The sequence below is a fragment of the Psammomys obesus genome, unplaced genomic scaffold (assembly GCF_907164565.1).
Source record: "Psammomys obesus unplaced genomic scaffold, mPsaObe1.curated_primary_1811, whole genome shotgun sequence".
Classification (NCBI taxonomy): Eukaryota; Metazoa; Chordata; class Mammalia; order Rodentia; family Muridae; genus Psammomys; species Psammomys obesus.
This window is the reverse complement of record NW_026585626.1, coordinates 2929475-2954252: the sequence shown is the minus strand read 5'-3', so window position 1 is coordinate 2954252 and position 24778 is coordinate 2929475. Positions and strand designations below refer to the sequence as shown.

Sequence of the window (24778 nt, the reverse complement as noted above, 5' to 3'; positions counted from 1 at the left end):
AGAGGTTTAGTCCATTCGCAGCATGGCAGGAAGCATGACAGCGTGCATGGTGCTGGAGAGGTACTGAGACTTGTACATCTGGATCCACAAGAAGAGAATGAGATCCTGGGCCTGGCTTGGGCATCCCCTGGGACACACTCCTTCCAAAGAACCCACATCTCCAATAATGCCACCGTCTTTGAGTCTATGGGGGACATTTTCATTCAAGACACCACAATATGGTAGTGCAATCATGGCTCAAAGCTTGCGGAAGTAGCCAACCAATAACTGGTTTGAGTTAGGCCCGCTCCGTGAGATGGAATTCATATTCAATAGTGCTTCGATGACGAAGAACCTGAGACTAGATATCCCAGGGACTTAGGGTAAAACCAAATAGTACTGTTGTTAAAGAAGGGGGTGGGGAGAGTAAAGTGCTAGTGACATTATGCTGTACTCATAGACAATGACTTCTTAACCACCAACAAAGAAGCTTCCTCCTGCAGCAGATGGGAATACAGAGACCCAGAGCCAGACAGGAGGCAGAGAATGAAAGACCTTGAAGTACTCAGTCATAAACAGGATGTCGCCATCAAATATCTTTTCTCGGCGCTCAGAGAGCCTCTTGGAAATGGAGTGGAAGGAGTGGAAGACACAGAGGGGATGGAAGACATCGAGGACATAAGGCCCTATAAATCAACATGATTGGTGTATGTATGAACTCACAGAGACTGAGGCAGCATGCACGGGGCCTGCAAGGGTCTGTATCAGTGGAGTCCTAGCTGAAAGGAGAAAAGGACCCATGCTCCCATCCCTCAGAGCTATCTCCAATTGATAACCACTTAAAAATGATATTTTTGTTTCCTCCAATGGAGTCTCTCTGGGACAAGAAACTAAGGTGATGAGTAGGCTACACGCCTAAGAATAGGCAGCCAACAGAAAATGAATTCAGTGGCATCTTTGGAGGTTACTCGTCTCATAGTGTCGTGTCAAGGCTTTTTCCTTTTTAATAATTTATTTTATTTCTCTATTTTACCCTACAAGTTCCTTGAATATATATTACAGCTTTCAGTTTAGTATTTTTATGCAATTCCTGAGTGTGCAAATTAGTGCATCTCTATTCCTTGTGTCTTCTCTTGGGCTCTTTTTTCCTTCTGTTGGTTTGTTTTGTCCTACTCCAGTGTGTAAGTTTTTTTTATCATTATATGAATTTATTTTACTATATTATTATATTATATTCATATTCCCTTAAAATTCTGTTTATTTTCTAATAAGATACAGAAAGGGGGTATATCCGGCTGTAAGGGGGAGCAGGGAAGAACTGGAAGGAGGATAGAAAGAAGAAGTCATAATCAGGTTATATTGTTTAATGGGAAAAAAATCTACTTTCAGTAACAGAGAAAAGAGAAGAAAGAATTAAAAGCTGGAGGGTAAATGAGCAAGAGAAATGAGGAGGAATGGAGGAACAAGGGGGCAGCACAGTCTGTGTGCAAGTCTCAAGAGTTTTGTCTCAAGCTTGCTTTGGGATTCTGAGTTCCTTCAGAAAGTGGTGCTATATTTAAACCAGGATGACTGACTGCGGCCAAGTATATTAGTTACTTTTCTGTTGCTGATAAAACACCGAGGCAATTTATAGAAGAAAGAGTTTATTCTGGCTTTTGGCGTCAGAGCCAGGAGAGTCCATCGTGGCAGGGAGGCACAGCTGCAAGGGGCCAGCCAGCATGGAGGGAGGGCCTGGAAGCTGAGTGCTCACATTTTCAAGAACAAGCTAGAAGGCTCTGAGCTCTCAACGCCTCACCCTGTTGATAGACTCCAGCAAGTCTAAAAGAGCACCGCCAACACAACTGTGGGACATTTCTCTGAGGACATTTCTCATTTAACCTACCACACTAAGAGCCAGTTCATTAATAATAACATAAGCACTAGTTTAAAAAGCCAAAGCCAGGACATGGTCGAAGGCAAGGACTTGGCGTTCCTGACCGACCTATCTTGGAAGAGTATTGCCTAAACAAAACAGTGAGCAAGATGGAGGAGTATGTTCAGATAGAGCAAAGCTATATGAGCATGGAGACTGTTGGGAAACTCTCAGACTTGATGTGTTTTGCCCATGCAAATCCTACAAATCCTGACCTACTCTCATGGGCCTGATTAGTCTTCCTTCCTGCCTGTACCGTATGAAAATTTTCCTCTGGCAGCAGTCACCACGCCGTTTGCTTATTAACCAGTATGTTTGGTCTTCATTTGAAAACAAGCATGTTGCCTCCGCCAGGTTTAATTTCCCTCGTGTGAACAATTCCCCAAGCCCAATGCTTTGTTACGTGTGTGCCTAACAGTCACAACACTTGTCTTCCTTAGCAGCGAGGGTGCCCTCTGGATAGAGCTACATGGTAAGGGAAGCTGTGATGGCTAGCCTTTGTTATCGGCTTGACTGGATCTAGAACCACTCAGACGTCACACCTCTTGGCGTGTCTGTGAGGGTGTTCCCAGGGAGGCTTACCGAAAGTAGAGACCAACCCCATCTGCACCATCCCGCAGGCTGGGATCCTGGACTGAGACAGAAGGAGAAAGCAAGCAGAACACCTACAATCCCTTCATCTGCTTCCCAGCTGTGTGTGTGCCGGGAGCTGCTGCCTGCTGCTCCTGCTGTCCAGCCTTCCCTGCCACGGTGGACTGTACGCCCAAACTACCAGCCAATATAAACCCTTCCTGAAGTTGCTTTTCTCCAGTGTTCTGCCACAGCCATAAGATAAGTAATCAATTCAGAAGGCTTTAAGCTTGGGGGGATTTGTGTGGGTTCAACACGCTTAGTCTCGGAAGCTCCCTAACTGGCCCCATGCTCACACATGGCTTTTCCGCACATGGACATGCTCCCCCATTGTTCTTTGTTGTGGTTAGGCAGCTTCCTTTCAAGTCATGTCTCTCCCGTTTCTACTGGAATTCCTCTTCAAAAACTGGTCTTAGCTCCATTTGAAGTCCCAGGACCTGATATTGTTTTGTTGGCTTGTTTATCCTCCTTTCATATTGTGCCCCTCAGGGCATCGCTGTCCACCCATCCGCATACCTGTGAGAGTTTTCTTTGCTAGCCTTTTCCTGCAGTGAGCATCAGTCAAAAATCCATCCATCTTCAGTGGTTAAGTCCTGAATTGTAATTCTGCATTCCTCCCTTCCTTTTTCCTACAGCAGAAGCCAAAAGGGAAAGAAAACGCATTATGGAATTTCAAACATGAAACCTCCTTGTTTGTTCAGTCCTAAGGGCAGGAATTCCAGGGACCTTTTCTTCAACCCCATCCTGGCTTTGGCTTTAAAGGCTAGTGCTTTTGTTATTAATTGGTGGGTTCCTGGCAACAACCAAACATCCTGGATTAAATATAAAACTGCTTTCTGAAGGGGCTCAGAATCACAAAACAAGCTTCATACAAAACCCTTGCAGACTCATAAATAGGACTGGAAACCTTGAGATACACACCAAGATATTTCAACATATTCCATCTATTGCTAGATGAGGTTAAAATAAATCATATTAGACAAATTTGTAATCTGACATAAACTAATTTGTTTTCATTTAATTTGGTAGTACTTTAGCTTTCTTCACTACAAGATAATGGAAATAATTTTTGAGTGATGTTAGCTTTTTTCTTAAGATTTACGATCTTTCTGTGTATGAGTGTTTGTCTACATGTATGTTTGTGCACCATGTGCTTACCGTGCCCACAGAGGCCAGAAGAAGGCATTGGATCCCCTGGAACTGTAGTCATAGGTGGTTGTGAGCCACCACATTGGTGGGTGCTGGAAACTGCACCCAGGTCCTCCAAAAGAGCAACCAGCGCTCTTGACTGCTGAACCATCCCTGCAGCCCTGATATTGACATTTATTTAAATCTGACCCAAAGGGCAACCGTTTCAAATTATGTCGTATAACTCTAACACAAACACTCATGAGGTATCACCTGCTGCTACTAAAAATCCCCAAATTTTAGTTGCTTAGCTACATAAAAATCTACTGTTTATTATGCTACATTGCAATGTATACTATGATCCAAGGGACCCCTCTCCATATGGTCGTTCAGGGATTCAATCCTCTTCCATTTGGGGCTGCTCCCTCCCCTAGCCACCTCAAAGCATAACACACAGTCCTTGAATCCGGCAGGCAGGAAGAGGAAGAAAGCTGAGTAGGACACATAGTCTTCTGTAGGCCAGAGCTTAGAGCCCTGAACATTAAGAGTTTGCCTACATTCCATTGGTCAGAACTCAATCGCTGGCCATGCTGAACTACAAAGGAATCTGGGAAACCTGTTGATGCTACATTTCCAAGAGGTTAAGGGCATTCATTTGGTAGGAGCATCTGGGGATATCCCAAAGATGGAAGAAGGCATCTTGCTCTGCAAAGGGAAACCAGATATAGTGGTCCTGTATGAGAGGAACAGAGCAAGGGTCTGCAGCTTGAAATGTTGTCTCTCCAAGCTGAAAGATGCAGTGGACATATAGAGAGAGAACTGCAGACACCCCACTGATTACAACATCTCCTATAGGTTCAGGAAGGTATGGCTGGGACGCTGGCCGCAGAAGGGGGCACGCCTGTTCAGCCACTCTTTGTTCTGCCCAACAGCAGTCCCCTGTGTGTAAAGAGGTCTGCACACTGTTGCTGTCTACATTTACAAAGAATGGAGATTAGTCATATACCTTTACGATGTGTGCTAATATTTCCAAAACATCTCAGGGAGGAGAGAGAGAGAGAGAGAGAGAGAGAGAGAGAGAGAGAGAGAAAGAGAGAGAGAGAGAGAGAGAGAGAGAGAGAGAGAGAACATACGTTGCTGGAAGTAACAGATGGTAATTGAGGAGGCAGGCAGAGGGCTGAAGTAGACTAGTGAAAAAAATAATTCATAAGAATGAACCTTCTGGGAGAGTTTACAGAAGATGAAAAGGACATTTGTTTTCCCTGCAACTATACCATTGAGCACTAGCCAAGCTGGTTACTGCCGACTGACTGGCAGTTAAGTCGGCAGTTATTGTGTTGGAACTGTGTCCAAACCCTGTGTCCAAAGTGAAGCAATGGGCTGTGCTTGCTGTCCCTTACTCATAAGATCTGAAGATTATTCCTGAGGGAAAAACAGAACGTTAACAGAATCTGGTAGCGGTTTTCAGAGTGAAATCATTGAAGAATCTTAACATCATAGCAAGCTGGACGGAGAGAGCGAATTTCATGGCTGCATCACTTCTCTCTGGTGTGCTGGTCTTCTCAATATTGTCAGGGAATGGAAGAAAACACAGGAAGAAAATGGATTTTTAAATTGCGTCAAAATCACAGTGCTTTGGGGGTTGCACCAGCCCAAGGTATGTAGAAACTTTTGGGTATGTTTGAGATTTTGGTGGCCTTTGTGACTGCATACTTGGCCTTTCTAGATGTGGGGATGTGAAGGCTCTGAGCAGTATCTGAATGTCTGTGCCACTCACTCTTTGGGGGTTAAGTGCCAACAGTGACCTTAGATGAGAAAGGAGAGACCAAGCAAATTGGTGATTGCATTGGATCCTTATTCTCCGTCTACTGTCCATGTGATCTTAGTCATTTGCCTTCACTGTGTATCACTTGCTTCTGAAAACTGCAGAGCCTGTGAGTGACTCAGGTTTTCAGAGGCATCGTGCTGGCAGGATCTGGTCTGTAACTCCCCCCTGAGACATGACCTCTCTGTCTCTCTGTCTCTGTCTCTATTTGTCTTCCTCCCTCAGTCTCTACCCCTTGCTCCAAGTAAGTGACAAATCAGTAACCAAGTGTCCTCCTGGTCTCCAGCTGTCCCTAAAGCCACCCTAGAAAACCTTACGCTGTCAGCAGATCCCAGCCACCTCTCATGTGGCACAGAGTCTGAAAATCAGATGGCTTCTGGAGGGAGCCTCCTAGGAACCTTGTGCAAATCTTGTCTTTTGGCCCCAGAGTCTGTGAAAACACCTTGCTTACACTTTGTCACAGACAAGATGAAAAATTAACACAGCATGGGAAAATGATGCTGATACTTGGGGACTCTGTCATCATTCTTGGGACAGTTTTGAGCAAGAATGTTTTGCCTTTTGTGACAAAAGGCACAGAAAGACCCCTGGAGGTGACATGCTAGAAGCTTAAGCTGTGCCTTCATTTCTCCTGTATTTACTGCATGCCCAGATGTATCACGGGATATAGACAGAAGAAGGAGCACAGACCCAGGAGCCTAGGCAGGGCTTCTCACACTGTAGAGGAAGGAAGGTCAGAAGACGCGCCTTATCTATGCATCAGGACAGGGGTGTAGGGGCTTTTTCTCCGAGTCCCACTAATTGGTGCAGTCAGGTTCATCCTGTATCCGGGATTCTCGAGGTACAAGTGTGACACTCTCTGTGCAAAGGAAATGTTTTCCACAGAGATGGTTTTCTTTGGTGCAAACTCCATTTCCTTCTCTTTTGATGAAGAAATCAATTGTGTAAAAACAAAACAAAAGTCAAACAAACAGCAGCAACAAAAAAATAAACCTCATTGACTGTTTCCGTGAGTGCAGACAATTTCAGGTCAGAAATCTCTGGTTTCTTTCCTACGTCACCCAGCAAAGTATTAAGGGCAGTTTGCAGAGAAATGCTTATTTCATGGCTCTGGTTGTTACTCCTCTTGGAGCTGGGAACCCCAACCAGTGTTTCTTTCTTGAGTATGGTCCCTATTTATTCCCAACCAGTGTTTCTTTCTTGAGTATGGTCCCTATTTGTTCTTGAAAGATGGAAGGAAACACAGGCCAAGTGCTTACATTATGCCAGATGGAATAATGTTACATATTAACTTATTTTTGTTTAGTCATTTCTCCACTGGATTTAGGTACATCAACCTGCTTAGAGTTCCCATACAGCAATTCATTTATTCTGGTGGGGTGTAACTATTTTTATCATATCCTGAAAATAAGTTAATTCTAAGCCCGATGTTGCCCTACAGTTTCCTGTGGCTGTGGGTTTGATGAGCCGTCAAGACCGTAATCCTTGGGGGTTGGGGAAAAGGCACTCTTGCTAAGGAGCGTGCTGTACAAATAGGAGGACCTGAGTTTGAACCTCATAACCTACACAGAAACTTAAAAATGCAGTGCAAGGCATAGAGGCTTGTGATGTAATCCCAGTGCTGAGGAGGCAGTGACAGGTATTTCCCTGGGGCTTGGTAACCAGTCAGTCTGGCCTTAGACCTGTTTCAAAAACCAAGAATTTGTACACATACACAGAGACACACGCAGACACACACAGATACACAATACACACAGACCGCAAACACAGAGGCACACACTCATCAAACTCTAATACATACACAGATACACACACAAACACCCAAGACACCATACACACACACACACACACACACACACACACACACACACACACCATCCCTGCCCAGTCAGAAGAAATCACTAATCTGCTTTCTTTCTGCACAGATGCATGGCCTAGATATTCCACATCCTATGCAGTCTTTTGTGTCTGGCTTCTTTTACTTCTCAGTATGTTTGTATTTATCCACAATAACTTCTTTCTCTTTTATGCTTCTTTTTTTTTTTTGACCAGTTTGAAATTCATAGTGCAATTTACATGCCCTTCTTTGCTGCCAAGGGTCAAGTGATATTTAGTGTGGGTTGAAAGTAGCACTCAATGAAACTGTATCATCAGCTCAGTCTCCTCTTGAAGAACATTGTGACCATGTTGGATTTGAATCCATGTGTTTCCGGAATGCAATGGATACTGTGAGACAACATCTCAACCCCTTATTTCCCACCACATCGAATCTGCACATCACAGTTTCGAATGACTCGCTTCACTTAAAAGTGGGGGAAGATAGATCCTGCTAAAGTACTTTCTGCCATAGTAGTCATGTGAAATGTGAAAATGAGCAGATGAACATGGTTTGTACAACCCACGGACCAAATCAATATATCACACTGGGATGACAAGTTGAGAGGGAAAAAAATAAATTAGCCACTTTGGTTTGGGCCAAGGAGACTTGATGTTGAGAGGGTTCCGTGAAGAGAGAGATGGGGAGACAGAATGTTCTTGGTTGTTGGGCAAGAAGATGTCTTCGATCTTGCAATGTTATGCAAAGCTAAGTGGTACTTTATTTTTACTTAAGACAAGAAATTGCAGCAAGACTTTCTTATGGAACAGAAGTACAGCTTTCTTTAGAAGACAGGGGGTTGAAACTGTTCACCCCATTATAATAACTGCCTTTTTAATTGAATGGTGAATGGTGCTTTACCTACCAGTTTCAGCAACAGCAGATATGAATGCCTTCAAGTCCCATTGCAGATCAGGGAGGCTGAGGGACTTGCAGACTCCCCCACACTCATAAAGGAATAGTTGAACAAAAACAATCAGAGTATGTTCCTACTCCAAAATTATGTGTTCTACTCTCTGAGTATAAGCACAGGCATGGAACTGTTATATGATTAATGAATGTGCTGTTGAATGTCCAGTCCATGAGTCAGTAACCTGCATGACTTCAGTATAAATTATTTTCTGTTGATATGCCAACTAAATACTCAGAAAATGAAGTAAAATAGCACACATGTAATTTTGGCTGCAAATTTTATGACTTTAAAAACATCCCTGCAGGGTATATCCATGATAACATTTTGGTACGTACATGCTGATGCTCTTATTGGGATCACATGACCTCTAAGAATCTCAGCATAGCCTGCCCATTGTTGATGACAACATCATTTCACAATGTCAAAAGGTTGTATCCACCCCTGATCTAGATGAACCCAGATTGGAGAAAAGAAGATTAAAACCGCGAGGAAAGAACATCAGTCAGAGCTATTCGGCTCCCATACTGCCCGGGTAGGTTCTGCTGTGATAGAAAACAGCACTGTCTCAGGAGTTTCAGTGCAGGCTGTGGGAAAGGACTTTTCCCTTCTCAATGGCATCCATGTTTTTGAAATACTCACTGGTCTTGATCTTTGTATCCCAGTGACTGAAAACCTGGAGGTCTGTGAACTGCACCACAGGAAGTGAGCAAGACCATACACCCTCAAAGCTCATATTCAGTCATGCACTTCCTCCAGAAGAGCCACGTCTATTAAAGGGTCCATAGTCTCCATGAACAGTGCCACCTGCTAGGGAATCACATGCTCATACATGAATCTGTGAGAACATTTTTCTCTCAAGCCACCACCGCCTTCTCACATGAAAAATCCTATAGATTTACAAATCCTGTAATGAAAACACTAATTGAATAGAACACCTGTATAAAAGCTCAGATTTCCCATCAGGTTTATTGACTGACACACCTACTTTGACTTAGATTAATTTTATGCACTTACAATTCTCCCCATCAAAACTACCTTAGCATTTTTTCTTTTCTTTTTTCTTTTTTTCAATTTATTCATTGTATATCTTGATTATAGCCCTCTTCCACATCTCCTCCCGGTCCTGCCCTCCCTCCCTCCCTCTTCCCCCTCTCCCCTTACCCTAGTCCACTGAAAGGGGGCATTCTCCTTCCCTAGCTTATCAAGTATCACCAAGACTACCTGGATCTTCTTCCTCTGTGGCCAGGCACATCACCAGGCTCAAGTGATCAATGAGCAGGCATCTGAATTCATGACAGAGGCAGCCCATGCTCTCCTTACTCGGAAACCCACATGGAGACTGAGTTGCCCATCATCTACTTCTACATCTGAGCAGGGGGTCTAGGTCTTCTCCATGTATGATCCTTGGTTGACACATCAGTCTCTGCATGGCCCCCTGGGCTCAGATTTTTAGCTTTGTTGGTCTCCTTGTGGAGCTCCTATCCCCTCCAGGTCTTTCTATCCTCCCACTTCTTCCATAAGACTCCCTGAGCTCTGCCCAAAGTCTCAGCATCTGCTTCAATCCCTAGTTGGAAGGGACCTTTCAGAGGACCTTCTATAGTAGGCTTCCATCCTGTTTCCTCTCTTCCACAGCTTCTGCTGTCTATCCAGTTTGTCATTCTTAATAAGATTTAAGCACCCTCCCTAGGGTCTTCCTTGTTGTTTAGCTTCTTTAGGTCTGTAGATTTTAATATGGTTATCCTATATTATATGGTTAATATCTGCTTATAAGTGGGTATATACCATGAGTGTCTTTCTGGTTACTTCACTGAGGATGAGCTTTTCTAGTTCCAACAATTTGCCTGCAAATTTCATGATTTCCTTGATTTTCATAGCTGAGTAGTATTCCATTGGGTAAATATGCCACAATTTCTGTATCCATTCTTCCATTGAGAGACATCTAGTTTGTTTCCAGATTCTGGATATCACAAATAAAGCTGCTGTGAACATAGTTGAACAAATATCTTTGTTGAATGGTGGAGCATCTTTCAAGTAAATACCCAGGAGTGGTACAGCTGGATCTTGAGGTAGTGCTATTCCAAATTTTCTGATAAAGTGCCAGACTGATTTCCAAAATGGTTGTACACGTTTTGCACTCCCACCAGCAATGGAGGAGGGCTCCCCTTTCTCCACATCCTCTCCAACATGTGTTGTCACTTGAGTTCTTTTTTCTAATTACACTTTACTCACTTTGTATCCCCCATAAGCCCCTTCCACCTTCCCTCCCGATCCCACCCTCCATCCCCCTTCTTCATGCATGCCCCTCTCCAAGTCCACTGATAGGGGAGGTTCTCCCCTCCTTTCTTCTGATCTTAGTCTATCAGATCTCATCAGGAGTGGCTGCATTGTCATCTTCTGTGGCCTGGTAAGGCTGCTCCCCACTCAGGGGGGAGGTGATCAAAGAGCAGGCCAATCAGATTATGTCAGAGGCAGTCCCTCTTCCCATTATTATGTAACTTACTTGGACACTAAACTGCCATAGGCTACATCTGTGCAGGGGTTCTAGGTTATCTCCATGCATGGTACAACTCCACAAGGAGAACAACAGAACCAGAAAATTTGAACACAGAGGTCTTCCCAGAGTCATTTGAGTTTTTTATCTTAGCCATTCTGATGCGTGTAAGGTGAAACCTCAGGGTCATTTTCATTTTCCTGATGACTAAGGATGTGGAGTATTTCTTTAAGTGTTTTTCCACCATTTGATATTTCTCGAGAATTCTCTGTTTAGCTCTGTACCCTATTTTTAATTTGATTATTTGGTTTGTTCGTGTCTAATTTCTTGAGTTCTTTATATATTGTAGATATTAGCAGTCTGTCAGATGTAGGATTGGTGAAGATCTTTCCCCAGTCTGTAGGCTGTCATTTTGTTCTGTTGACAGTGTCCTTTGCTTTACAGAAGCTTTTCGGTTTCATGAGGTCCCATTTATTAATTGTTGCTCTTATAGCCTGAGCTATTGGTGTTCTGCTCAGGACGTTGTCTCCTGTGCCAATATGGGTACCCTTGCATTTGGGGCACAGATGTTCAGAATTGAGATGTCATCTTGGTGGATTTTTTTTTCTTTGATGAGTATGAAGTGTCCTTCTCCATCTCTTTCAATTTTGGTTGAAAATCTATTCTATTAGATAATAGAATGGCTTCTCCAGCTTGCTTCTAGGCTCTGTTTGCTGGAAAAACCTTTTCTAGCCCTTTACTCTGAGTTAATGTCTATCTTTGTTATTGAGGTGTGTTTCTTGTATGCAGCTGAATGTTGGGTCCTGTTTTCACATCTATTCTGTTAGCCTGTGTCTTTTTATTGGGGAACTGAGTCCATTGATTTTGAGAGGTATTAATGACCAATGTTGTTAATTCTTTTTATTTTGATGTTAGTGGTGATAATATGTGTGTGTGTGTATTTGTATACTTCCCTTTTGTTTTTGCTGGTGTAGAATCATTTATTTCCTGTGTTTTTTCAGATGTAAACTTCCTTGGGTTGGAGTTTTCCTCCTACTATTTTTCTGTTGGTCTGGATTCATAGATAGATATCATTTAAATTTGGTTTTGTCTTGGGATATATTGTTTTCCTCATCTATGTTAATTGAGAGTTTTGTTATGTATAGTAGTTTAGGTTGGCATCTGTGCTATCTTAGAAGCATTAAGACATTGTCCAGACTCTTCTAGCTTTTAGTCTCTCTTGAGAATTTGGATGTGATTCTGATAGGTATGTATTTGTAAGTTACTTGGTTTTTTTCCCGTGCAGCTTTTAATATTCTTTCTTCGTTCTGTATGTTTAGTGTTTTGATTATTATGTGCTGGGAGGATTTTCTTTTCTTGTCCAATCTAATTGGTGTTCTGTATGCTTCCTGTATGTTTCTTTAGGTTGGGAAAATTTTCTTCTATGATTTTGTTGAAAATATTTTCTGGTCCTTGGAGCTGTGACTCTTCACCTTCTTCTATTCCCATTATTCTTAGTTGGGTCTTTTCATAGTATCACAGCTTTCCTGGCTGTTTTGCATCAGGAAATTTTATAGATTTAACACATTCTTTGACTGGTGTATCATTTTCTTCTATCCTTTCTTCTATGCCTGAGATTGTCTCTTCCATCTCTCATACTCTGTTGTTCCTTTTCTCTTTCAATCTCCAGGATTCCCTCAGCTTGTGTTTTCTTTATTGATTCTACTTTTATTTTCAGAACTTGAACTGCTTTATTCATTTTCTTTACCTGTTTGTATTTTTCTGTATTTTTAATGGATTTATTAATTTCTTCTTTAAAGGCCTTTATTATCTTTATAAGATTGGATTTAAGATCAGTTTCTTGTGGTTTGGTTGAGTTAGGATATCCATGGCTTGCTGTAGTAGGGTAGCTGTGCTCTGAAGGTACCATATTATCCTGGCTCTTTTTGTTTGTGTTTTTATGCCAGCCTCTAGCCATCATATTGCCCACAATATTCTGTCTGGGATGTTCCTAATGCAGCAGGCATCGAAAAAGCAGACCTAACCTCATGCCCCTGGTGCAGCAGGTCATCAGTGGATAGCCTTGGGCTGGATGTTTCTAGTGGAGCAGGCCTAGTGTGGTGGCCTGACAATGAAGCTGGATGTTCCTGGGGCCCTGCAGGTCTGTCTCCTCAGGAATGTGGGCTATGAAGCTCCAAGCAGCTCTGAGCATATAGTGAGCAGTTCACCTCTGCTGGCTGTGGCCCAGGTGGACCCAGCTGGGAGAGAACTGGTGTGGCAAGGTGGGGATGTACCTCAAGACCTATAGGCCTTGGAAATATGGCCTATGGGACTCAGAGGATAGCATGCTGCCTACCTCTGCTGGCTGTGCCCCAGGTAGACCCTGAGGGGAGAAGAACCAGCAGGACAGAATGAGGGTGTCTAACCTGGATGTGACTGTATTCAGGCAGGCTTGGATGTTCTTGGGGTCCTGCAGGTATCCTCGGGATGCAAACAATGGGGCTCCAAGGACAGCAGGTAGCTCACCTTTGCTCTCTTATTTCCATTATTATCTCTAGTTTTGCTTATCACACACTAATTACAATTTTCATCCTTAGCAAATTTAATTTCTCATGAAGAAAACCTAAATAGTAAGCAATTTGAATTGCTCTCTATCAGAAACTTTGAGGTAATTTTCAGAAGTGTTTCCACATAAAAACTATTTTTGTTTATTTTTTTGAGAATTCATCCACAAATACATTTTGATCATATCCATCCCTAACTTCCTCCACCTCCAACTCCCTTCAGGTCTTTCCAGTATCCCCCCCCTCTCAAATTTACATCTTCTTCTGCTGCTTTTTTATACATAACCTACTGGGTCCAATTCGTATTGCCCATATGCACTTGGGTATAGGGCTGACCACTAGAGCATGAACAACACAACAATGGCCACATCGCTGAAGAAAACTGACCATCCCCACTGCAGCTAGCAAATGCCTGTCATTCCCCAAGCAGGAACAGGGTCTTATGAGCCCTTCCCTTATCCTGGCTGGAATGTTGACTGGTTTGATCTTGTGCGAGTTTTGTACAGGCAACCACAGCCTCTGAGAGTCCTGGAAACATCATCCCGGTGATATCCAAAAGACACTGTTTGCAGAAGTGTTTCTGGTTGTATTTCTAGACCTTCTTCTACAATGTCCCCTGAGACTTGAGGGGGAGGGGTGTGTTATAGATGTCCCATTTAAAGATGGGCACTTCACAATCATTATACTATGCACTCTGACCTACTTATGCTAACCCTAAATTATTTGGCAAATTTTTAGCTAAATTATTTAATTTAGCTAAATTATTTAGCTAATTATTTAGCTAATATTTAGCTAATTTCAATCACATAAAAGCAAGATGCCAAAATACATAAACTTTAAAGTTATATTTATAATTAACATCTTAATAGTATACCTTAGTGAGAAATAAGAGACACCACCAGACGGACATCTATTACTTCACTTCATGTCAAGGCCTTAAGTTACAAGAAGATTTCTAAAATATAAAATGTTCATTTATAAATGTTTACATCACTTATATTTACCCAGTTTTCTCATTTTTGATCATTAAATTTGAATTGCTTGTGGGAAACCATGCTAATCTTATTTATTAAATGCCATCTTATTTTATTCTTTTAAAATAGCAAAATGAAACTAAAACTGTCTGTTAGCCCTTGTTCTATCCTCTTGAGAAGACAGACACAAATGCCCACTGTGTATTGTACACTCCCAGCTGTCCTGGGTCATGGGTCCTCATATGGTATCTAGTATAGATAAAAAATAAAAGGGCTTGGCAAGGGCTTTGACTCACATACCAGGTGATAAGCCCAGGAATACAGAAAAGAATCTGTGGTCATGCTGTCTAAAGGATCCAGCCCAACAATTTCCAGCAGGGTGAGGATGCAATTCTCATCCTTGGAGGTCCCAAGGCCTCACCTTGACCACCTGATCCTAGAGGCTTCCAACCAAAGATACATAATTGCATAAGATTCTTTCAAGGACTGAGAAAACCCTGTGGCTGGTCCCAAAGTCTCAGCTCATAGACAAATCAAAGAACCAACAACAACATTATAAATGGAGCCAGGAAGGTTTGTGCATGTCTGTAATCACCAGATTTGGGATGTGGACACAGAAGGATGGCAAGCTGAAAGCCAGCATTGTTATTATACAATAAGTTCCAAACCAGCCTGGACAACAGCAGACCCTACCTAACAATGATCAAATACAAGCATCACAGAGATAAAGAAGCTTAAATCCAACAGTAAGACATGATTCCCTTTCCTCTCATTTACTCTCAAGGATTGTATACATGAAAGACTTCATCCTCATATGCTTTTCTCCTTGGCTAAACTCTCATCTTTATGGCCTAATATATCAAGGGTATAGTAAAGCTTATTTAACTAGTAATTCTAACTTTAAAATCTGTAATTAAGCTGGGCAAGGTGGTGCATGCCTGTAATCCCAGCACTCAGGAGGCAGAGACGGAATCTCTGTGAGTTTGAGGCCAGCCTGGTCTACAAAGTTAGTCCGTGGTTACACAGAGAAATCCTGTCTCGAAAAACCAACAAAACAAAAACAAAAATATCTGTAATTAATAACTAGATTCAAACACTTACTCTTTTCTTTAAGTCAGTTAAACAGAGCTCTACGGTAGTTTGAAAGAGAAATGTCCTCCACAGGCTCCAGTACTTGAACTTGGTCACTAATTGGTGGTGCTGTTTGAGAAGTGGTGCACTTGCTGGAGGAAGTATGTTACTTGGGGTGGACTTCAAGAGTTCATAGCCTCGTCCTACTTCCGTTGTACTCTTTCTACTTTGTGTCTGCTGTTTAAGATATGAACTTTCGGCTTTCTGCTCCAGCAGTCATGGCTCCCTGCAGAAGCAGGGAGCTGAGCCAAGACTGTAGGAGCAGAAAGCTGAGCGTTCATATCTTAAACATGGACTCTTATCCCTCTGGAACCATAAGCCCCCAAATAAACTCTTCCTTATGTAAGTTACAGTGGCCATGGTGTTTTATCACAGCAAGAGGAAAGTAACTAATATAGGCTCTTCATATATTTCAGTAGATACATGCATCTACATACTACATGTTAATGTATACAACCCAGAAACAGACAGATGCAGATCTGATAGTCTCATTACCATTATTGATTTGCCAAGTTTTAAGAAGTTTGTCATATTCCTACAACATACAGGAAAAACAGAGGCTAGAGCATGAAGTCCCTGCAAATTCTGGAAAGCCAAGACTCACATTTCCCTCAGTAAGAACACTTACTGCTGGTTTCTGTCTCATCCGGTCAGATAACTGAGGCCTCCAACTGGATCCAAACCAATTACTTATGGGACTCACTGCGAACCTGGACCAGCACCAGCCTTTGCAGGAGTTTCCAATGGTCAGCACTCTTCACAGTGCAAATGAGCACCTGACTCAAAAGCCAAAAGACAGAAGACAAAAATATTTGGTGCTTAATGCAAACAGAGCACCAATGCCAATATGGAACCAATTGCATGAGACAACCAACTCCCCTCATCTGCTCTAACAGCTCTGAAATGGTTAGGAAATTATGACAAACAAGATTTTTGTAGCTCTTGGTTTGATTTGCAATATTACAATCAGATATCAGTCTGGATTAGAAACAGTGCAGAATGCTGTACCCCACCACTTCATGGTGGGTTATACCATGAAGTTATAGCCAAAGCCAAGAAAGCTAGGTGTAGAAAATAGAATGGAGTTATAGAGCCTGGTTGGTTACAGCTCACACTTGTCTTATCTGTCCACTTAAGGATTGGCTGAGATGCAGCAAAACATTCTAAGTGAGTTATGAAGTAGATCACAGCTCTCTGGTTCATCATGAGTGGAGAAACCCTTAGGCCCATCTCAAAATTATTATGATTTAATAATCATAAAATTATTATGATATTATAAAATTATCAAAATATTATGAAGGCAGCTTTAGTCAAACCTAACAAGTCATTGTTTGGCAGCCACCACTTGGACAATCGTGGGGTGGATCTAAGCATGGCACCAGCAGATCTGAGAAGAGCAAGGAATACAGGGCATCAGATGTCCCTGTGACCCCATTCCAGGTCTCCTCAACCCAACCTTAGTTCACAGAATTCAGCAAATTCTGAAATTTGACCATGAAAAACTACAGAGCGTAGCTTATCATCTCCAGAGCACTCAGTCACCTCTGCCTCATACCCCTAAGCTGACAATGCCTGGGGGCTTCTCATGTGGCCCCAAATTGAACCCTTGGCTACAACACACAGCCTGTTAATCCATCCCTTGAGCTTATTTTCTCCCTGCCCTCTGTCTCCTGCCTCCCTAGTAAACTATCTTCATACAAGTCTGTCTCGGGCTCTGCCTTCTGGAAAATCCAGTTAATGCAAGAATATTACATATGCTATAAACACCCAGCAAGATATAAACAAAAACATGGGACCTCCAAATATTAACTCTTCATCACCCCAAACATCAACAGATTTCATTTTCTCTAATACTTCTTAAAGAACGTAGACACATTAGCAAACAATGACCCCTGGGAAGCAGTGATAAGCAGACACCAGCCTTTACAATTTATTTCAACTGTATGGAAATATATGCAAATGAAGCGGTTCATTGTGGGCCTTTGCTGTGGGAGGATGAATACACCTTCCCTTAGAACACAGCTGTGACTGTGGCAGAGCCTGCCAGGCTGTGGTTGCAACACTCTGAGCTGCTGTGGACTTCGGTGCGACCATGTCCAGACCACTGAGCCTGCTAGGAGAAACTCCGAGCAGCTTGGTATGTTTCAAAATCAATTCACTCTCAAGAAAAAGTGAACACCCTTGAAAGCACTCACTGGTCTTTTAGAGATTCATGTCCTTGTTGGTAAGGAAAAGATAAGCAAGCAGTTCTCAACTTCAGGAGCTGGAACCGGGTTAGGTTAAGTAAAGAAGCCCGGAGAACAGCATGCCCTACAATGCTACCATGAAACAGGAGACAAAGAGAACTTTTATTGGATTCTGGAGGGTAACCAACGACACATAGTTCATTGTTATGACAATCATATGTTCCTATGGACCTGCTGGCTTTTCTTTCCAGAATTTAATGGCAAATGTTTTGTTGTCATAAGACTTAAATTCACATGTGGTTATTTACCTGGAAAAAAATCAGATGTGCATTTCTTTTTTTTTTTTTAACTTATTCATCTCTCATACAGTACATTCCAACCACAGTTTCTCCTCCCGCCCTAGTGAATTTAATGTACCAATATTTTCATTCAAATGACATTTCCACTTGAAGTTTTGATATGGCTTTATAGGAAACCAAATTTAACTTTTTATCAACTTTTTAAAAATCATTTGCACCCTTTCTGTGAACCTTGGGTTGTGGTCTTTGTGATTCTGACAGTGAAATCAGGTGAATGGATGTACACATGAAGCACATGTGCCACTAGGCAATCTTCAGGTCAAAGTGCTGGGAGGGTAGTGGCTGGCTGGGTAACTTCACTCTTCTAGAAGGTTCTTGAGACCCAACGAACGTCAAGCTCTTTGTTTATATTCGATTCGGCATTTTCCTCCTGGCCAGGGAACACCCAGCAAATGAAGACAACTCTAAAGGCAGAGAGGTAGACAAGATGCAGAAACTAAGAGCCGGAAGACAACAGTTTTAATCCTAAGTCTAACCTGATGGTGATTTTTTCTAAAAGGTGCAGAGGGGAGGGTAGGAGGTTGAGGAATGAATGTTCACATCGCCGAGGTTCACAACATCAAGCACCCACTTTACCATTTGAGGGGCAGAGAGGAGAAAGAAAGCTTAGTCTAATGATCTCTCAGCTTCACACACACTCAGCGGGGCCTGCAGGCCTGCCTGCTGCATGCCCTTCACTTTCTCAGACAGAAGAGGATGCACAAACAAATAAGAGATAGATAGACAGAAAGATAGATAGATAGATAGATAGATAGATAGATAGATAGATAGATAGATAGATAGATAGATCTATCTCTTTCTACATCCCTGGCTCAAAAGCTACAACAGACAGAGAGCTGACGGTGCCACTTTTTGTGATTCTATAGAAACATGGCCTTGAGCTTGGAGGTGAGTCTCTTTGCCTCCCTTTTTGGTGGTTTGAATAAGAAAAGTCCCTCCACGGTATTGGAACACTCGATTTCCCAGCTAGTGGTGTGCCAGGAGCAACCTTGCTGAAGAAGGTAAGGTGTGTCACTGGGGCCAGGCTCTGAGATCGAGAGGCCTGGCCTACTTCCAGTTTCTGCTTCCTGCTTGTGGTTCAAGATGTAACACTCAGCTTCTTTTTCCTGATGCCATGCCTGCTGCTTGCTGCCATGTCTGCTGCCTGCTGCCATGTCCCCAAGCCTTCATGAGCCCTTATCCCTCTAGAACTATACCCCAAAAGGAAAACTCTCTTTTTGTTTTGGGGGAGGATTTTTGTTGTTTTGTTTTGTTTGAAACAGGTTTTCTCTGTTTCTCTGGCTTGGCTGTCCTAGAACTCTCTCTGTAGACCAGACTGGCCTTGCACTCACAGAAATCCACCTGCCTCTGCCTCCCAAGTGAAGGGAAAGGTGTGTGCCACCATGCTCGGCTGGAATACTTTCTTTTAGGAGCTGCTTTGGCCATGGCGTTTTATCACAACAACAGAAAAGCAACTAACACACCTTCCTGCCTGAAGCCTATGTGATAGTGTGTTTGTGTGCCTGTGCCCACCCGTGTGTGTCCCTTGCCTGCCCACAATTCCAGTATGTCTTATATGTATACGATTCTTTACAATCTATTCAGCCTGCCAACTTTTAATACCCCCTCCCCTCTTTTTTCCTGGCTCTGGAGCTTGGACCTCACATCCCACTTATATTCTATCACTGGGTGAAAACTGGCCCGAAAAGTACCTGGAGTTAGTAGGCAGAAAAGCAACACTGTTGTCCGGCCATCACTTGTGGATTTTTTTTTCCTTATGACAGAGGGGTGTCTGAGTTTGTGGGGTAAAAGGAGAGGTGTCAATGTACTGTTAAGAACACAAAAAGGACTCTAAGCTTTAGATATAAAAGACTCTGTCAGCCTTGAGCTTTGGTGTCAGTGAAGAGTGAGAAAAGAGGAGGGAAATACAATTTAGGTAACCGGCCTTTTTTTTTTTTATTTCCAAGTGTGAACACAACAGGACACAGAATGCATTCCCTAACTCCACTGGATTTCATAGCTTCTATAAACCCACCAAAGTTGAACCTGTTAGAAATAAAATGGAATGAGATAATGGTGAGATTAAGTTATATAAATGCGGGTTTATTGGAAGCAGCCAGAGAGAGAGAGGGGAGAAGAAGAGGAAAGACACATAGAGAGAGAGGAGAGCAGAGGGGAGAAGGGAGAAGGAATGGGAAGAGGAAGAGTAGGAGGGAGAGAGGGAAAGGATGGAGGAACCAAAAGGCATGCATTACATAGTGAAGGGCCTCTGGGAGAGGAGAGGGAAGCACGCCCCTAAGAAGAGGGCAGGGTGTGCCAGCCATGCCCTGTAGCAGGTAGGGACCTAACAGAACCCACAGTTGCACATAAAAGATGTACACCCTTCTCTACAAGGAGATGCACAAAATTTCATTTCCTAGGGATCTAAACCCTAAAAAGGGCACACGGAACCATCCAAACCAGTGGTACACATGCCTGACTTTGAAGCTGTTTCATGAGTGGGTGCCAAGCTGACAATATTGGGCCGCTGGTGCAGCACGTAGCTTTAATAAAGCTTTGTTGTATTTCCTTGCTATCTGGTTCATAGTGAGGGAGAAACGAACTTGTGTTTATTTTATAAAAAGCAATCGTGTGTACATGTCTGTGCACAGGAGTTCAGGTGCCTGTCAAGGCCTGAAGAGCCCAGAACTGGAATTCAAGGTGGCTGTAAGCTGCCAGCATGGGCCTGGGAACTTAAGGCCTCCGCAAGAGCCGCATGCACTTTTAACCATGGGTCCACCTTTCTAGCCACAGCAACTACATTTCTTAATAGCTCATGAGTAATATGCGTGCCTGTGTGTATAGCCCAATGGTTTACTCTCTAGTACCTTACAAATAAAAAAGAGAGAGGGAGAAGAAAACAGTGGAGAACTGAATTTTAGAACTGAATTTTAGGTTTCTACTCTTGGATGCAAGACTATGGTACAAGAAAATCTCCAAGGGGGAAACAGGTTTACATCCTATCGATCCCCCAGCCCTTGACAACACCTTGTAATCTCTACACAAAGTTCAGAATTTGGAGTTCACTTCCTACACTAAAGAACGGTTTATTTTTATTTTTATTTTTGTTTCTGAGTGTTTCACCTGTGTGTGTATCAGTGAACTCAGTGCCCATGGAGACCGGAGGAGGGTCTCAGGACCACTGGAACTAGACTTTCAGGTGGTTGTTCGTCACAACTGCGAACAAAACCCTGGACCTCTGCAAAAGGAGCCAGTGCTCTTCTCTGCTGAGCCATCTCTCCAGCCCCTTTCTACACTTTCTGATCAACTCATTTTTAAACTAACTCTAATAGTTACACAGAGGCACACCTCTAATTTGTTAGAGTGTGAACGTGGAGTTCCTTCCCAGAACTATTGGATTGGAAGCCCCAGGGAAGAGAGTGAACAACCCATGCTCCACAGGCCCTCCAGGATCCAGGATCCAGAGGCTCATGACCATTCAGAAGCCACTGCGTCTACACGGAGTTAGACAGCTTTAACAGTAGGGGAGGGAAGACCGTCCCATCCTTTTCCTTTCTTCTTACTGTCTTTCCTGGGGGACTGGTTTCCCTGAATCTGGTCACTTTCTGAATGGATCAGTGATAACATCCGAATCAATGAGTTCAATGACAGACCCACAGAAGACCTCTCTATATGGAACCAAGGTCAAATTTAAGGAACTCATTCAACACTTGGCTAGTGTTGAAAGGTTATATCATATCTGAAGCCATGGCAATGTGTGAAATTCTAAAGGCACTTACGTGTTTTGGTAATGGGTCCAGAAGACAGCAGTCATATTTATAAAGCAGTAAGATAATACCTATTTGAATCTCTGAGAGAGCAAACCACCTGAAAGTAAAAACGGAAAACAATTAACTTGTCTATAAAAGAAGGATGATCCTAACTCCTTTCTTAATACCACATGTTACTGGCTGCGTGATTGGGACGGCTCAGCTGCTTTAGAAGATGTATAAAATGCTTAGTCAGTAGAAGAACACAATAACTGAAAATCTACACTTACGAAGACTTGTTTCATCTTTATTTTTATATATAGGTGTGTACATGTGCTCGCATGAGTGTAGAAGTATATACTTGTGCACCAAAAAGCAATAAGATCAGCAGACACACAGGCACATCACAGATGTATAAATAAAAGCAAATCAAAACATTTACATTGTTATCTTAGCTAAATAAAAAATATGAAAATACGATTTTACCTAAATTTAAATATTTGGACATCCTAAGTAGAAGCTTCTCAAGTACCCACTGAATGGCAAAATAAAAGTTTTAGGCATTAACTACATTTTCTTCCGTGCCTAACTCTAGATTCTGACCATCTGTGGCACTTCAGGATGGAAAGTTCGTAAATCTGTATTTTTTTTTTTCAGAGTTCTTCAGAAGCCAGCTGAGCCATGCTCATGCTACAAATATTTTCCCAACACTTCCAATGTCAAAACAGTGAAAATGATGAGGTGCATTATTTATAACAGATTCAGTCTCTACACTTAGAGGAACGAGAATGCTCATCTAGGAAGAAAATTCATTAAAACACAAACATGTTAAAAATTCCTGGCATACTTAGCACTTGTACATTTTTCCCAATTGTAAATACTTGTCTGGACACAGCTGCAGGGGCTTGGAGAAAAATGAGGTCCCAGAAAAGACACTGCCAAGACTGAGTAGGGTGAAAGTGCAAGGGGACAGGGCAAAGGCGGGCACAAAAGATCCTGCAGACATCTGGGGTCTGGACAGAGCACTGACCTGGATATTCCCGAAAAGGAAACTTGAGATAGACCTTGAGGAAGGACGGGCTTTAAATAAGCAGGCATGGCAACTGAAGGCATTTCAGAGCCAGCACAACAGGAGCAGGGAGGGTGGGGGCCTGGGGACAAGCAGGACACCCCTCAGGATGGGGGAGGTGACCAGGAGCTTACAAAGGTACAGCTGGGGTCAGGTTATGGAGTCCTGACGGGACAGCGGCAGTGGTGCCAGCCTCCTAACGAGACAGTGGCATTCACAGACTCATGCCTGGAAAATTCATCAGTGCAGAGAAGGAAAGATGGATCAAAGAAGAGAGTGAGTGAGGAGCTGGGTGAAATGTCAATAAGCCATCACCCAAGACGCTGGTTCCACAGGAGAGAATGTAGGTGGGACGCCAGGGTAGGGGTGAGGGTGTCTTGGAGGACAGCGATGTATATCAAAGGAATAGAATGCTTAAGGAGTGCTAGGATCAAATGGAATTACTGGTTTCCATTTCGGATGCTTTGATTGTGAGTGCGCATTTACTGTTGCTGTTGTTGTTTGTTGTTGTGGCTGTTGGCCTTGAGCCTGAGAGGTCCTAAATTGCCACATGTAATCCTCGGTTGTCCTTGAACCTCCTCAGCCTCCCAAGTACTTGGATTCCAGCTGTGAACCACCACCACATCTGGCTTCCCTCTGGCTTCTGAAGAGAAAAAAAAACCTCTTTTTTCCCCTCCTAGAAGTCATCACAGGCCATGCCAGCTCGGACTGGAAAACTGTCCCTGGTGCCAGCAGCAAGAGCTCTGCCGTGTATTCCTGGTTGCTACCAGCTGCAGCTCATGAAAATAGAATGCTCTTGCCCTGGAATTCAGAGAAGGCAGCAGCAGGCAGGCATAGCTTCAGAGGCATCATGCATTGAAGCACAGCTATTCAAAGTCTAAGGGGAAGTATGTTTCCATAATCTCACCCTCCTGAGAAATCATTGAGGAAGATAAAAATCAAGGGCATGGCAGGAATCCAGGTTCAATGGTTCTCCAACTTTAGGGTCTGTCAGAATACCGATGGGGAACTGGGAAGCTGCAGCTCAGTGTACCTTATCTTCTGGGTTTCTGACTCCTGAGGTCTGGCTGGAATAAGACACAAGAATCTATGTTTTGTGCAGGTTTCTCAGTAGTATGTCTCTTGGTGATGCAAAGCCCACAATTTGAAAATTTAAAAATCTAGAAGAATTTAGTGGAGAGAAGAAAGTGATGCGTGCTGGGAGTTATATATTTATCGTTCCTCTTAATTTTCTTGCACAATGTCCAAGTTACAAACCCTAATTCAGTGATCACGTGAAGCACTATGGCTGTGGTGCCAAACCTTTGCCTGGAGATGACAGCACAAACAGGAAGGACGAAAGGTAGATGCTTTGTGCTGAGTAAGGAACATCAAATGCAAGAAGACATGAAGGCAAGAATGGTGTAGGGGTAAGGTTGACGGGGTAAGAAATGGTGCAGAACGAAAGAGCTATTGCAGAGAAACGGAGTTTGGTCCCTATTGAGTATGCCTTTACTTATATATTGATCTGGCAGACCGTATCTGAGAGGAAATGGCTATTTTTGAAGTTTTAATAGGAACCAAAATACCTAACATTCTTGCTTCAAACACCAGCCACCCTGACTCCATCCAGCACTGACCCACCTCAGTGGAGTTGGGTGGAGGAGTCAGAACCACAGAACTCCATGGCTCTCTGTGTGAAAATGAAGACTACCAGAAAAGGAGAAGGCATTACGTCATGGCAAGACAGTGGCCAGCGACTGATACAGGGACTTGGTATACTTTCTCTTCCAGCCCCATTTTCTGAGGAATGAAATCCTCTTTCTGCTTTTATTTTGAGACGGGGTCTCATGTGGCTCAAGCTGGCCTTGAACTCCTGATCCCCCACCACTCAAGTACAGGGATCACAGACAGGCACCTCCACACCAGTCTCTGAAAGCCTCTTTCTGAACAGGAGCTCTATGGAGATAGACGAGCACTCGGCAGCTCAGTTGGACCGTGTGAGACAGTCACAAGAAAGACAGAACCCCACAGGAAGAGTCTCCTTTCTCTCCA

General features: G+C 43.0%; 1 protein-coding gene across 2 annotated transcripts in view; it reads right to left on the bottom strand.

Moving 5' to 3' along the window:
* Positions 1-17731: 17731 nt before the first annotated feature.
* LOC129680603 (24-hydroxycholesterol 7-alpha-hydroxylase) overlaps positions 17732-24778 on the bottom strand; it is a 77748-nt gene continuing 70701 nt past the window's right edge. The window contains exons 11-12 of one of the 2 annotated variants that reach the window (XM_055612302.1): positions 21706-21793; positions 17732-18351 (exon numbers count right to left, since the gene is read on the bottom strand). In XM_055612302.1, coding sequence (XP_055468277.1) covers positions 18280-18351; positions 21706-21793 — 160 coding nt within the window. In that variant the 3' untranslated portion in view covers positions 17732-18279. The remainder of the gene's footprint in view (positions 18352-21705; positions 21794-24778) is intronic. The other variant, XM_055612306.1, reaches the window with a different exon arrangement.